Source organism: Acinonyx jubatus, chromosome B1 (genome assembly GCF_027475565.1).
Source record: "Acinonyx jubatus isolate Ajub_Pintada_27869175 chromosome B1, VMU_Ajub_asm_v1.0, whole genome shotgun sequence".
In the NCBI taxonomy this organism is placed as follows: domain Eukaryota; kingdom Metazoa; phylum Chordata; class Mammalia; order Carnivora; family Felidae; genus Acinonyx; species Acinonyx jubatus.
In genome coordinates, this window is record NC_069382.1 from 34,397,038 (window position 1) to 34,412,988 (window position 15,951).

General features: G+C 52.8%; 1 protein-coding gene and 1 long non-coding RNA gene across 2 annotated transcripts in view; one reads left to right on the plus strand and one right to left on the minus strand.

Annotated features, from left to right (window-relative positions):
* LOC106981118 (uncharacterized) overlaps window positions 1-15,951 on the minus strand; it is an 82,748-nt gene that overhangs the window by 52,327 nt on the left and 14,470 nt on the right. The window lies entirely within an intron of this gene.
* The window catches only part of BIN3 (bridging integrator 3), a 42,312-nt gene continuing 42,196 nt past the window's right edge, over window positions 15,836-15,951 (plus strand). Inside the window, exon 1 of the mRNA XM_015079225.3 lies at window positions 15,836-15,938. Coding sequence (XP_014934711.1) covers window positions 15,931-15,938 — 8 coding nt within the window. The 5' untranslated portion in view covers window positions 15,836-15,930. The remainder of the gene's footprint in view (window positions 15,939-15,951) is intronic.

Here is a 15,951-nt window from a genome sequence, read left to right on the forward strand (position 1 = left end):
ATATCAAAAGGAGAGCAAGGTGGATTCTGACTATAGCAAAGTGGTAGCTTATGGCCAGTCGCTACTAACCCCCTTTTACTAATCTAGAATTTGCCTGCCATAGGTGAGGGGGTTGTGAGCTGCCCTTTCCTGGCCTTTATTGGCTCCCTTGGTGTCGTGGGATAATAAGCAGAGGGAAAGTAGGAGGCCTCTGTGTGTCCCAAAGACTGGGAATCATACTGGCAAAATCTTAATGACCGGGGGAAAATGACTTTCTAAAAGGTGCCATGAGGTTTTCAAAATAGGTCATAATCCTAAATCTATCCTAAGTGGTCCTTTTTTAGAAAACCCATTCTTTGTGCACAGAGAGGAATGAGGTCTCCAGAGGAAGAGGAAAGAGCCAAGTGAATCTCAGAGCCCCTTGGCCATACCAGCCCCTGGGATGATGCTACGAACAGTCACTGCTCCATCAGTCATCCACAGAGGCCAGAAACATGTCTGGTCTTGTCAGCTTCTCCCAACATCCCAGCTTTTGAAACTTCACCATTCATTTTGCTTGAAGGTTCCTTCCTACCCCATCTCTCATATTTTCAACAATTGATCATTTTCACAGCCTCTGAAAGAACAGAAGTGGGCCAGGTTTGGGGGCAGTGTGATGAGGCTTTCTCCAACTTGCACTAAAGTCTCTGACATGTCCACGCCAAGGCAGGAAGGGACCAGACCCTGACTCGCTTGCCTAGGATCCTCATTCCCCATCCTCAACATGGCTGCTTCGTCTGGCTCCTGGAATTGGGACACCACCACCTGCCACCACCTCTGCTGGCCACCGGGGGCACAGTGCTCTTCTGCCCACTGACCTGGGTGTGAAAACATTATTTCTACCCTTCCAGAAAACATGCAGATGGCTAGAAGAAAGGTTTCTGGGCAATCTTACTAAGGAACTAATGCAAACAGAACATGGCCCAAAGCCACGACCAAGAAGAATTAGAGAATACGAGGTTCTAGACGGTGCTGGCTACTGAACAAAACGTTCTCACTTCTAGATTGGGTGGGAGTTTGGCCACCATATGGTTTCTTTAATGTTGCCTATCCTCCTTCTTGGACTTGTCTCCAGGAAAGCTTCTAGCACATTCTCGTAGGACCAAGACATGGGGCTTCCCTGGTATACCGATATCTTCCTCTACTCTCAAGGTCCTGGACAAAGGACAAAGGAAGTCACTCTCTGGGCCTCAGAATGCTTCTCATGGACCTCAGGCAGCCCACCCTCTGCCTACAGTCTCCTCCTTCAGGAGGGCCTCTAAGACTCTACAAGTGTCCCATCCTATCATTTCCCCCAATGATGTTCTCTGGGCCCCGCTCATTCTGCATGGAGTGTGATCACTAATCCTTTAGTCTGGCTCTCCCTGTGAGGCCTGCCCAGGGCCCGCAGCCATCTTTACCTTGGCCTTTCACAGCGGCATCATGACCTAACCAGAAACAGACTGCCTTTTCTGATGCAGTAAATAGCTGAATGGAGTTCCTATTTGAGTTACCCACTGAGTTCCTAGTTACAGTCTTAGGAACGCTCCCATTCTTCAACTCCCTGGAGGAAAAGACTTGTTTGACACTACTGAAGCTGGGGACACCCCAACCCTCCTCAGGGAAAGTTACCCTTGTCTGTGGACCTGTATTCTCTGGGGTGGCTGCCTACCCAGATACATCAGGTCCCTGTCTCCACCAAAGAGAGATTAGTGACCAGAACAGAACTGGGCCTCCAGGCACATTGGCTTCTTCTCAAGCACACACTGCAAGAGTTCTAGCACTTTCTGCTCCTCAGTGTTTTGCCCCTCCAGGTTGTCTAGGTACCTAAAGTTCTTCCATTTCTCCTTGTTCCCTTCTCCTCACTGCTTAGGAAGGTCAGGCCATCTAGGCAGGAAAGCAGAAAACTTCCAGTGCCTGTGTGACCCAAGAGCACTAAGGAAAGTCTCCTTTGAGGCACTTGTTCCTTACTCAGGTCTCCATCCTGAAAATTGAGAGGTGCTGTGATAACCCAGCAGCTACTTGGCTTTTCCCTTGGGGCCCTGAGCCCGCTTTGGAATCTCCACCTCCGTCTTAGATCTGAATCTCAACTCTGCCACTTGCTTACAGTGTGACCTTTGACAAGTTTCTTAGTCTCTCTAAACCTCAGTTTCCTCCTGTCTTAGCTTTGCTGTTGTAGAGTCAAATGAGGCAATGTGTATGATGCCTGGTTCATTGTGGGTGCTCCACAAATGTTACTTATCTTCCTTGTCCCTTACCCTGTCCCCTTTCCCCATCCTCCAAACACAGATGCAAGAAAGAAGTCTCTGTCTCCACCAAGGGTCTGTACCCAAACTCAAATACAGTCAAGGGAACCTACGTGTCTTCACCACCCGCCTCCAACTCCAGCCCTCCACTGGACATCTGTATTCTGAAAATGGATCCTCTCGACCCCACCCCAATCCGCCCAGAGGACACAAGTCCTGTCCACTCCCGGCCGCAGCTGCTGTTCATTGTTGCCATTTCCTGGCTGGCTCCTGACCCCATCCGAGGTCCTCTTGTCTCTCTCACTTAGATGGGTGGATGTAACACCTTCCTGATGCAGTATCATCTGCAAAGTTAATTAATGTGTCATTGGGCTGTTGCCTGCTTCCTGATCCTTATCAGGGATTTAAATAAAACACAGCAGCCCCAGTTCCTCCCGTCTGTCCCTCTCTCTGGATCTGAGGCTTGTTCTTAGTCATCCATCCTTGACCTCAGCCTTCTGGCCAGTTCTCAGCTTCCAGCCTCAGGGCTGATGGAACTGCCCCTGCCCAACCCTAGTTTAGGAGCAGAAGCGCCATCCAGAGCTTTAATGGCAGTGATGTTCTATGAGAGAATCATGGACATCAGGGCCCTTACCTCATCCCATCCCCTTAGGTGGGTTCCCCTGCATTTGTAGAGTCATAAGGGACCTTAAGAGGCCACTGAGTCTAACACCCTCTTTTCCAAGTAAAAAAAAAAAGTGGAGGGGGGGAGGCCTCCAGAGGTTCTGTGACTTTTCCAAGATCACATCCAATAAAGGAAGAGCCAGGATCTCAGATTCAGACTATCAGTGGGAGGTCCCATGGAAAGCTGCTGATTGCTTCATTTATTTAGTAACTATTTGTTGAGGGATATAGTAGTGAACAAAGAATCCTTCCATTCACAAAGCTTCCCTTCTCCAGGGCAGAAGCAGGTAAAAAACAAACACGTATGTTGGATTGTGATATGTGCTATAGAGGAAAAATACTGCAGAGCAATCAGAATGAGAAGTGCTGGGGAGGGGGTTACAGTGATGTAGGGTGTTCTAGGGTGGCCTCACTGGGAGGGGGCCTTTGTACAGATGCAGGAAGTGCCAGAGGTGGCCATGTGGACATCTGGGCAAGAAGGGACAGCAAGTATAAGGTCCTGGTGGTGGTATTCTTGAACTATTCAAGCAGCCACATGGGGCCAGAGTGGTAGAAAGAAGAGAGGAAAGGGTTCAGCCACAGGAAGAAGGGGAGAAAGCAGGGTCTATGTGAGGCTGCCAGGCCCTCTCCCTCTGCCCAGGCTGCCTCTCCTCTCTGGCCTCAACACTCCCCCTCCCTGCACCGATCCCTGCGGCGATCTTCTTAACCTTACTTTTATGTCCTCTCAGAGGCCAGTGATGATTCCTAAACCCTGGTTTGGCCAAGGAGAGAAAGAACTGCCTCCTTCAAGAACCCCAGCCTGAGAACCCTTTCTCTTCCTGTTGACATTTGTCCTACTGCTGAGTCCCTAATAAGATGGATGCCTCTTCCTGCTGCCCAGTCTCAGAATGGGACTCCCCCTGGGCCTCGGCTCTCAGAAATTGCTCCTGCGGAGCCAGCTTCCTCCATCTATGGCTGGACTGGCCATGTTTCCTGCCTTGGCAAAGAGCTGGCAGCTGGCCAGGTTCCTCCAATACGGTCATATTCTCACCCCTACCCCAAGCCTTGAATTTACGAGATGGGACAGCCCCCAAATCACTTGGTCCACTGTATACCTCACCATGAGCTCACTGCAAATCCTGGCGCTGTGGCATTGTATCTATAGACTTGTCCAAGAAATTTCATTTGGAAAAGAGAAATTTCTTCCCTCCTCCTTTTTTTTTGGTCTTCCATGTCATGTCTTTCCAAAAGCCCCCCTCAGTGTCTGTCTTTCCCCAGCAACTTGCCACCATCCAGGGCTTCTTCACATGTCATTCGCTCAGCCATTAATTCAGCAAAACTGTATGGAGTCAGGTGCGTGCCTGTCCATGGGGCTAGGAGGAGTCGCAGGCAATACAAAGGTGAACATGAACAGGACACTGCCCCTGCCCTCGAGGGTCTTCCCTTCTGTCCCGGGAGAGGCAGACACATAAACAGATGGTTTCGATATCCTGTGATGGTGGTCTTTGATAGAAAGACACCTAAATCAGAGCCTGGCAGATCAAGGGTCGGGAGGAAGGAAACTTCCCAGAGGGTCTCAGAAAGTCCTCTTACGTGTCTCTCAATCATAATGAAACCACCAAGGTACTGGGCACTCACTACATGCCAAGCGCTGAGCAAAGGTCTCTTCGTAAATTATCCCATTGGACTCTAGGTAGAGTGGATCAACCCCAGGATGCTCACCTGGTGCCCTGTGGGGCTGCTCACTCTCTTATCGCTTTCCCTGAGAAGGAAAAGAAAGTCCCAGTGGCCCATGGGCCCCAGGAAGCAACACAGCAGCTTGGCATCTCTGGAGAATGCCCAGCTGGCTTGGTGGAGGTTGTCCAACCCAGATGACACTTCCCTGTGTTATATTCTGGTAGCTTCTTCTTGCTCCAGGGCTGGGGGAGGGCATATGTTGGGAGATCCATCTTCTGATTCTCCTTGGTCTGCACAGAGCATCCCTCTGGCTGACCTCCCTGCCTGTTCCTCAGTCCAGGACCTGAGACGGTGAGCTGCAAGGAAAGGCTACCGCACATCCTCTTCTCTTTGGGCACTTAGAGTCCTACTTCCACAATTCCAAACACAAACCTCTGCTTTCCTTCCCTCAACCCATCCACTTCCTTCTCCTTTGCTATTGACTGGAGAGCTCAGACCTCTCAGCCAAAAGACCAAAGCTCTAGCTTTGGCCCCAGCATCGCTTTTCTCTCTGTGTTAACCATATCAGACCAAGAGATGTGAGATATGACCAAGTCAGTCTCATAACCTGGCCAAGCCTCTGTTCTCCCATCTGTAGAATGGGGTTAATACCCCTATTCTACATGGCTGTTGAGAGGTCTGCTGCAATGTAAAATTATGAAAGAGAGCTATCCTGTCCCAGAAGCCTGAAGAAGAGTGTTGAGGAACACTTTTCTCCTTCTACAGGTGAATATTCCAGGCAGATATTCTAGGCAGAGCTGGGAGCCAGGTCTAAACTAAAGTCACTCTTCTTACTAAGTCAGATGAGAAAACTATATAGGTTCATATGGGTCAGAGGTGACAAGCCCAGAAATGATCCCTGCCGCACTGTTAGAAACCGTACCTTCTGGGTCTGAAATCTTCCTCCAATGAGAATGAATATCATCAAACAGCTGTACATCTCTGGGACTCCTATATGGTAATCCTGCACTGCACCAGGAGTACCATGGTGCATGGTACCATGGTACCAGTCCATGGCTCCTGATCTTGACTTTGATATTTGGACAAAGCTATATGATGTTTGCAAAGCCATAGTCCCCCTCCGGGTCTTAAAGTTCCCATCAGAAAAGTGAGTGGTGCTAGGGGCGAATCCATATGGCTCTTCAAGCTTAGATGGGACCTTGGGACCTGGGACCTTGGAGGTCCCAGGACCCTGTGCACACAAGACCCACCCCTCCACCTCATAGCTGGGGGATGAGCCCCAGCCCAGCAGGGGCAGGACAAGAAAAGGTCTCTGTTCGTGTCCTCCTGGACCCAAACTTGATCCTACCTGCCGCTGCTCAGAAGCTCTGACCTCTTTCCATCCCTACTGGCTTCCTGGCCTAAGCCAAATATGTATAAGATGCCATTTAGTGAGGTCCCCTGGTCTGGGACCTGTGGCCTGTGGTGCACGGATCAGCCCCGGGTCCATGGACTGGAAGGCGCCAGAGGGTGGCTGGCTCCTGAACAGAGCCACTGCCCTGGGGAGGGAACTGTGGGATTGTGGAGAACTCAGAGTTCTGCCTTTAGGCCTCCACCCTGGGAATTCTTACTTCTAGGCATCCTCTGTTTTGGGATATTAGCCCCCAAGAGCCTCTGCCTCTCCTACAGGGGCCTCATCTCAGGAGAGGCCTCCCAAGATGTCCTGAAACCTCATTCATTCCTCCCATCCCCAAAATCCGAGCGCGCTTCCCCCCATCCTCCTCCCAAGCAGGCTGCCCGGAACCACCGGCCCCTCCCTGCCAGCTGCCTTCTCTCCTTTATCTTGAGCATCACCCATTTATTCCATCCCTCCCCACATTGGAGCGTCTGCTGGGTTACCCAACCACCCCTAGGTCAAGCCTGTGTCGGATGGGTTGAGTCATTACCTCCATCTCCTCCCCAACCCTTCCAGGTCCCAGGGCTTGGTCTGGTTTAGCAAGCTGGGAGGGAAGGCTTCATCCCTTCCACGTGGGGAGCCTCCGAGGCCCCCACAGGCCTCTTGGGACCAGGATTTTCCTGGTATTTGGCCTGACTTTGTCTTCCCTGGAACAGTGCCTGGTGGGCACTCCTATGTCCTCAGCACTATTGTCCCCCCCATCACCAACTACACCACCCAACAGATGCCCTGAGTTTGCTTCCCGCCCATCTCTCCACCCCAGCTCCTTCTCTGGCTAGTCATGGAAACTTGGACTCCACGACTAACCTCTCTGGGCCTCGGCTGACACTTCCATAAGATGGGAATAGTAACACTGCTCCCGCCTCAGACGGGACACCGGGCCAGCTGCCTTCCTGAGGCCTCCTTCCAGTTTTCTTAGGTCTGCTCACCCTCAGCTCTTTCTCACCCTTGCTCTAGAACACCTCATCTGCCACCACATGGGATTCTTAGTTCACCATGCCCCTCTTCCCCGTGTACCAGCTGTCCTCGGCTCCTACCTCTCTCCTGTCCCCATCCTCCTACCTTCGGGCCTCTGCAGGCTGTCCTGTAAAGGTCTGCAAACAAGTCCAACAAAACCCCTGAGAAAAAGCTCCCAGAGAGTCAGGTCACCGCTTCCCTCTGTACCCTCCCCACATTAGCCAGGAAATCTAGAGGATACAGAACACAGCCCAGTTTCCCCCTGGGGACAGGAAGGCACAGCCTTCTGGTGCCGGTGGGGCCCTGGGCAGTCCCCTCTGGGTGCGGCCCAGCTTGCACAGCCCCCCATCTGTGTGTGTGCCCCCTGCACAAACACACGCAGCCCCCGCTCAATTCTCCCACAGCCCAGGCTCCCCAGCTTCCCCTCCCCCTCTCCGTTCTCTTTCTGTGCTATGCTCCTGGAACACACCCTCCCGGCCCACCAATCCTACACAAGCCACTGTGCCTTACAAGCCTCAGCTCCAGAATTTCCCAGCTCTCCAGTTGCCCAGCCTGCCTTTGTGGGAAGGGTCTCTGTGGTCTGCTCCCTAAGCCTCTCACCCCTTTCCCTTCCCTAGGAGGAAAAGCAGCCCAGGCAGCCCCTTCCCAGCATCTGGTGAGGGGACAAGAAGGAGGAAGCACTGTCGGTTCTTTTCCCTGAGACTCCTAGATTTTGCACCAAAATGCAGGGTGTGCTCCTGTTTGCATTTTTTTTTTTTTGTTTCCTTTCTGAAAATAACCATGAAACTATCATTTCCTCCCACTGCCTTTTCCCTATCTTATTTGGATGAGCAGAGTTGCTGGGAGAGGTGGTTTGGAGCCACTGGCGGTCTCCTTCTCTGACCCGGTCCGGAGAACTCACAGGTGGCTTTCAAGCAGGTGCTGCCAGAGGGGCGCCAGGTCCCACGGTGGGGAGGGCAGGCGCGCAGACACTGGGCACCGTGGATCCCTGTGAGTGTCTCAGGCAGAGACCTCCGGGACACCAGCTTTTTGCCCTGCCTGGTCCCGGAGTTGGCAAATACCGGGAACAACTCTGCCCTGGTTTGCCCTCAGCTATAGCTTCTGGGTGTGGGGGAGGGACCAGCAGCTCAGCCCCCTCCCTTGGCTGACTGGAGGGGAAATCACAGTGGTTGCAGACTCTCAAAGTGGGGGAGGGGGGTCAACACAGGAGAATCTATCCTTAAACAAGAAGGAAAACGGTATGCACGGCTGGAGGTATATTTCTCTTTGTCCATTTTGTTTCCATCCAGCGCCTCCTCCCATTCAGCCGTTCGAAGCGTTCAGGCTGAATGCCTCCAAGAAGCAAGCCTCTAAAGATGCCAGATCCAGGTTGGGGTGGTGGATCAGAGAGGCCCGCAAAGGAACCTGCCGCTCATTGCACCTGAGTGCCTTGAGGCCCAGCCCGCTCCCCATGGCTACCTCCCCCAGCCTGTGCTGTGGAGGCACGGGCCCCACAGGTCTCAAGCTTCCCTAACACCTCAGATATGTGGCAGTGGGGAGAACAGTTAGAAATGAAGGGGCGAGAAGCCAGGGCTCCTTGCCCTGACTACTTTCGCCAGGCACCCCATCCCAAGGGCTCAGGGCCGCCCCGCCCCCCAGGGTTCCAGTCTCCAAAGTCCACTGCTGCTTGCCTTTGTTACTGCTTGAAGACTGCCCTGAGGGAAGGGTCCTGGGGTCCTGGGGGGTGGGGGTGGGGGTGGTTACAATGTCCTCCAAGGCAGGGGAAGAGGTTGGAAGAGGGGCTAATGCCTAGGCAGCACCGAGACCTCGGCCTGGCCCTCTGAGGCAGCGGGAATCTGTGCCCCCCGAGCCCCCGCACGCTCCACACCCTCCCTTAGCCTCTCTTCCTGGGCACTGTGAGCCTTCTTTAAGAATTCTTTCCTGATCGGTCCAGAGATAGAGCAGGCTAGGACTGGAGGTACACTGGCCTGGCCTCAGTGGCACCGCTGGTTCCTCTTGCAGGGCAATGAGACCCTTTCTATATGACCCTTCTTGCTGGGCACCACCTTCTCACTGCAGATGTACCCTCTGAAAGGCTAGAGTAGTGGTGTCCGCCCCATCCACTGACCCGCTTCTCTGGGTTGGCCTGCTACAGTGAAGACCCCATCTCTTTCTTTGAGTGTGCTCGACTGCCCAAAAGGCAGAACCCCTGATGTGATGCCCTCTCTACCCCCACGGTCCTTCCAAACACATCCTCCCCATGCACCCCTTTGGTCCTGCCCGATCTTCTCCAGCAGGACCCTTCTCCTCCCCCCTCTCCACTCCCTGTGCCAGGCTGAGCTGCTGGGCTATTTGGGGCTTTGGCTGGCCCCGCAGTGTAATCAGTGCCCAGGGATAATTGCCACCTGCCCTGCCGGTGTCTGGGGGCTGTCTCGGCCGCAGCAGCAGGGGGCGGACACTGGGCAGCCAGGCCTGGAACAAGGTCAGGCTAGGGCAGTCCTCCCCACTCCCTAGATCTGCTCTCACCGCATGTGGGATCTGCAAGGATTCCCTAGGCAACCCATGCTCTCCTGGGGTCTGTGCTCACCTGGAGCACCCTGTGGCTTTGGCTGAGGGTGGAGGGCTATCCCAGCCAGGGGACAAAAGTCCTAAGGCTACTGTATCACCCACAATCAGCTCAAAGCCTGTCCTCCCTGTACTGGTCTGATATCATTGGGCACCCCTCCTGGCTGCAAGCCGACCTCTGGGCGGTACCACAGCCGGAGTACGGGCTTTGCAGCAAGGACTTCTGTTTGACCATCCCAGGCTCTCCTGTGACCAAGACCAACAAGTTCATTGTCCTTCTTTAGGGAGACAGCAAGGGTTAATGAGATGGTATGTGAGTGAGTCTCCTATAAATGCCAGCTCCCCCCACTGACCCCCCACTTTGCTACTTTCTTTTCTACTCCAAGGCAGTTTACATAACCTGGTTTTAAACACCTGTCATTGTCACTTGGCCAACTCTACGACCTTGGGCAATTCGTTCAGCCTTGGTTTCCTCATCTATAAAAAGGATCCTCAGAGGAGCTGCCTCATCAAGTTACTATGAAGAATACATTATCTTAGGGCGCCTGGCTAGCTCAGTCGGTAAAGCGTGGTGACTCTTGATCTTGGTGCTGTGAGTTTGAGACCCACGTTGGGTATGGAGATTCTCTAAAATAAAATCTTAAAAAAAAAAAAAGAATATATTATTGAATACATGTCACATGCTTCACCCAGCACCAGTAACACTCCACAATGATGGTTATTATTATGGAGAGCTGCAAAGAGCAGACAATGGGGGTGGGGAACATGAGGAAGCCAACTTTGCCACACTCGGAAAAGACATGCCAGGGCTGATGGGACAACCCACACAGCAACCCCAGTGCCTGGACATCCTCCACGGGATGAGAGGGACCTCCCTCGGGACTTCTCCTTCTTGCAACCCTGTCTGCTCTGAGGTGATGCCATATAAGCTCCTCGCGGTCATAGAACACCCAGCACCAGGGGACATTTTGGTTTTTGTAAGAGAATCAGCAACAGCAAAATCAAGATGAAGTAGCTTTGATCTTGGGAAATGTAGAAATAAAAGTGTTTCTTCTCCTTTACTAATATAATCCAAAGGTTATCTGTCCTCATCTTTGGGACTCTTTACATGGATATCCATGAGTGGCTGGCCAGTTGAAGGGCCATTCAGACAAATTCCTTCTTCCCAGGTGGGGAGAATGGGCCAAAGGGCTGAGCCAAAAGAACAGAATTCGCAGGGCCGTCCTGTCCCTCATACGGCCCAGCTTCAACCCTCCCTGCCTTAGTGCCTTCCCCAGAGAGGTGCAGAGCTCCCATCGCTGGCACCCAGGACAACAGGACAGACCGGGAGAGCGCTTTGGCTCCTCTGCCCCATCGGCACCAAGGCAGGAGCAAAGAAGGCCATGCAAGGTGCCCGATACTGCCGCCTTGAGGATGGAGAGGAAGGGAGAATGCTGGAGTATGGGGCATGGAAAGTGGGACTGTCCCCACCTGCAGGAACTGCTCAACCCCAGGCTGAGCTCTGAGGCCCCAGCCCTAGGCAGCAACTGTCTAGCCCCACCACAGCCTGGGCCCCAGCCCTGTGTCACAGCCATCGTGGGCTCCCTCATCCTCCTCAGCCACCAATGCCCCACCTCAGGGGCTGTGTCTCCAGTGGCTTCCCTCTGTCTTCCCCCTTCCAGGTGTACCCTGGACCCACCTGGAGGAACAGCCACCTGGAGCCAACTCAGACCCCAGGGAGCATGGGCTCAATGCTCCCCCTGCCAGTTCTTTCTAGGGGTGCCTCCTACTACAGGTGAAGCCATCAGGGGGCTGCCCTGGGAATGATGCCTGGGACACGTGTTGTCCAGGGGCACTGTTTCTCCTGCTGGGTGCACTCTTTCTCACTCATGTCTCCTCCTTGGCTTCTGTGAGCTAATCAGGGAGAAGGAGGGGGAGGAGGGGGATGATGCTCGCCTTCCCCGTTATCTGCAGCAATCCACGGTGACTAATGCTCCCAGTTGGTAAAAAGGCAGTGTAATCAAAACACTTTTTTTTTTAGTCCTTAAAGTTAGTCATTCTCCCAGAGTGGAGGAAAAAAAAGCCCACAGCAGGCACCATGAAATGCAAGCTGAGAGGCTCACGCTGCGGGTGGAACTAAAGCATTGGCCATGGGAGCTCCCTGTGGGTCTGAGGCTCGGGCTTTCTTCCTCCTGGCCCTTGGATAGCCTTCCTGCACACCCTCCTTTGTCCTTGCTTTCCTCGACATCTGGGCTGTCTGATCCCTGAAGGACTTCCGTGCCAAGTCAGGATCTGCCCTCTGCTCTCGCTCACCCTGCCAGGTGCTGCCACCTGCTGGTCCTCAGCTTGCCAAGTTGGAGGAAGCATATAAAAGCGCCCAGGATGAGGCCGAGCGCCAGTCCCTTGTTAGGTGCCTGGTCTCCTGCGAGCCTGACCTCCAGCCCCAACCCCACCATTCCATTTGTGTTTCTCCTATCTGCAGGCGTCTGCTGCTCCCTCCCACTTGGCCTTGACAGAACTATAGGTTGTCAGAAGTGGTAGGAACTTGAGGAATCACCAGTGACAGGTGATGTACCACCGTGGGGAAGAGCATAAGGCTCAGGGCCAGGTTGCTTGGGTCAGAATTCCATTTCCCTACTTACCAGCTGTGCTCTGTGTTGATCACAGTAATAGTACCTACTTCACAGGGTTGTTGTAAACAACTAAAACAGAACCACTCACTCACATCGTGAGAGCTCAATTATTAGCTCATAATAAAAACAGTAACAACAACAAAATAATAAAGTGGAATGAACCTTCTTAGTCACCCAAAGCAGACATTGCTAATCAATCACAGAAATTCCCCGCCAATGGCAGACTCCCCAGAAGCCTCAGTATGGCACTCCAGGCAGCCGGTAACCAGCAATTGGAGCTGGCAAGTGGGATGGCACCCATTTGCCATCCTAGATCTAACCTGGACTCTTTATATTACAGTCAAGAAAGATGAGATGCCCCCCAAGGGGGAAAGAGACTCCTTCAAGCTACGTGGAGACAGAGCCAGGGTCCAGACAGTTATTCCTGGTCCTGACTGCTTAGCTAGCGCAGCCTCTGACTTGCCACTCTACCATGACCTTTGAGCCAGTGAGGTGTGCTTCCCACCACTGGAAACTCTTACCCTCATAGCTTCCATCTTCCTCCACCCTTGCTCCTCTGCCATGTCCTTGGCCCATGGCTGCCCAAGGAACTCTTGTTCTGAGGCATCTCGCTGAGCAGATACAGAGCCAAGTGGGTAGTGAAGACATATAGAAACCTGAGGGTCTCAGTCATTAATTTATGCTGCAGGAGCCTCCTGGGCACCAAAGACTTTGGGGCTGCAAGGGGGCTCAGCCCACCAATTTAACCCCTTACCAGTCAGCCCCTTGAATCTCAGCCCTTATGTTGTGATGAAACCCCTAATGGCCCGGCTCCAGTTCTGGAATCCTTGCTCTTAGCTAATTAGAGGCTGGCGTGGTGAGATAATCAAAGAGTCAGGCCTAGACCTCTGTGTGCGGAGGGCATATATGACAAGCCCAGAGAGGAGGGTCAGTGGGGGCGGGGGGAGGGGGCTGCTGCTTACCAATTTCTGAATGAAATGCTCCAAGAAGGAAGGGGTGTGGTGGCACAGCTGGTTCTCTGGCTGCTTTCCCTCTGGTGCACAACTTTGTCTGCCCAGGCAGATCTTTGCCACCTGAATACTCTTTGAACTTCAGGCTCAGACTCTGGGGGAGGAAGCCGTGTTCACCAGGCTTGCAGCCAGAAGCATCCACTTCTACCCAAGATCCTCCACTCTCAGCTTCCACATAGACACTGAATTTGCTCCTTTTCCACCCCTCCCCTGAAGGGGCAGGATCAGCCTGTGTGGTGCTGCTCTTTGGTTCTGAAGAAGGACATAGCTCCCACCCCTGGGTCTGGAGACCCTGCAGCTGAGTTTTCTAGGGCAGTGGGAGGTGTTTGTGCTTCCTGCTGTTCAGCTGCCCAGGGATCAATGCCACATGGCAAGTCATGCTCATGGAGGGAAGCTTGTGGGTCCACAGGGCAGCAGGGGACCTGGCCATCCATCCTCAGCCTGGCACACCTCATTCAGGCTGAGCAAATGAGCCACAGATGAGAACTCAGAGCAGGGGCACTTTCCTGACAGACTCCTAGGAGGCCAGCATCCTTTCCAGTACCCTCCGAGGTCCTGCAGGCCACATTAAATAGCAGGGATTGGAGGTAAGCAGCCCTAGCTTGGCCGCAAGCTGAATCCTTCCCTTCCAGAAGATTCGTGTTTGGCTTCCTCCCAAGATGTCACTGATTCCTCAGAGCTGCTCACTTCTCTCAGCTTGCTTCTCTGTGCAGGCCCCACCCCACAGGCTTTCCCCATTTTCCTATTTCCTGAGGGTTTCTTCAGTCAACAAGACAGTCAACTTAAAACCTCAGAGTGTTGGCAACTTAGGTGATATCCAACCACTCATCTTCTAGACAAGGGGGTCAAGGCCCAGAGAGAGGATGTGATTTCCTGAGGTCAATCCTAGTGTCAAAGACCGAACTAAAACCCAGGGCTCCTTCAGACTCTTAATCCAGAACTCATCATTCTTGTCCCATAGGATGTGTCTCCTACCCACTGCCTTGAAACAGACTTCCCCTGGGACATGGTGGTTGCCTAGGCTAATACTTTTAGAAATTATTTAACACTCTGGGACAATAACTAAGGGATACAGAGTGTGGGGAAAGGAAGAAGCAGGTCGGAGAGCCATCTGCAGGTGTTAGAATGTCAGATGGTTCCTAAACCACAGCACCCACCACACCTTGTACACAGCAGCAGGGACTGTCCCTCCCTTTGCCCACTCTGTGCCCTGGCTGCCTTTTGGTGACTTCTCCTCATCTTTATTCTTCAAGCCTTCTCTAGTGCTCATTTTGGCCTGTTTCCTGAGGAAGAACATGGTGATGAAGCCGATCTGTGTAACACACTTGGCTGGAAAACCTCTGTTGAGTCAAACTCTAGAGCCTCAAAGATGGAAACAGGAAACACAAATGAGAGACTGTCTCTTGTGGACGATCCTCTGAGCCCCCTACTCCTCCTGACCAAGCCGTCCACTCTGCCCTGGGAAGTCGGGACAAGTAACACATGTCTTCTGTTCAGTGACTTAGCTGCTCTCCAAATGACCCTAAAACACTTGAGATCCATTTGAAGGAAGAGAATTCTCAGAGAGAAGGCCCTTGTGGGCCCAGCAGTTAACCTGTACAGGCCTCACTGCCTGCTCCTCTCCTCTGATGCAGAGAGGTTCTTAGGGGTGAGGAGGCCAACATGGCCCTGGACCCCAGGCAGCTTCTGAGGCACTAAGGACCTGGATTCTGACTTTGGGAGACCCAAAGTGAGCCGTTTACCTGGAACTCAGTCCCCTTCTCAGCTAAGACAGTTTTCCTCTGCCTGGACCCTCTCCAGCCCTCATCTAGGATTACCCTACCTAGCCTGATGAGCCTTCAGGACTTGGATTACACATTGGTGTCTCCTAGAAGCCTTCACTAAAACCCATGGGCAGCTTGCAGGAGCCCCTTATAGGCAGCCACAGTGCCCTGTCCTTTTCCAACCTATGTTATTACTTAGTTGCCAGTTACTTCTCTCTCTAGGTAAGTAGCTCTGGGAGAGAATAAGGGCAAGATCCTTACTTCTTTTTCATGGTTGTATCCTTTAGGTTAACACAGGGCCTGGCACATTGCAGGAGCTCAGTGAATATTTGTTAAATGACCAAGTAAAAAGAATGGGACCATTCACATCATCTGGGTTCTGTAGAGGGGAGCAGAGGGAAGGACTGGGAGACGTGGAGCAATCCTTACTCTTTTTTCTCTTTTGTTGGTTAAAGCTACAGAACATTTCCAACCTGAAAAGCACCTATTTATATTCAGAGCCCTATGCCATCTCACAGAAGGGAATAATAGATCCATTTGTTTCTTTGTAACAGGTAAGGCATGTGCAGGGTACAAAATTTAAAAGATTTTAAAGACCATACAGTGAATGTAAGTCTCCCCAGACTTCAGATGACCCCATGGCTCCTTCTCCCATCAACAAATACTGCTACTGTCTCTGGATTAGAAATCTCTTTACAGACAGAAAAACTGAGGCAATAACAAGGTTAAGAGGCACGTGTAGTAAGCGAATGAGAATTTTACAAGCCAGTGTCTCAGGCAGAAAACGCACCCGGGGGTTCCCACGCCGCCGGCACAGGCTGAACCCCAAGCCCCGTGAGGCAATACCCCAGGTCGCGGGCCGGGGCAAGTGCGCGGGACGCCCGCCGCCGCGGAAGGGTTAACTCCCCGCGCCCCGCCCACCCCCGCCTCTTCCGGGCACAGTGGGCGGGGTTCACGTCACTTCCTGGAGACTGGCTGAATCCGGAAGTGATCCCTGAGGACCCTATAGCGGCCGAGGACCCCGGCAGCAGGGCCAGGTTCAGGACCATGAGCTGGTGAGTGAGGCCG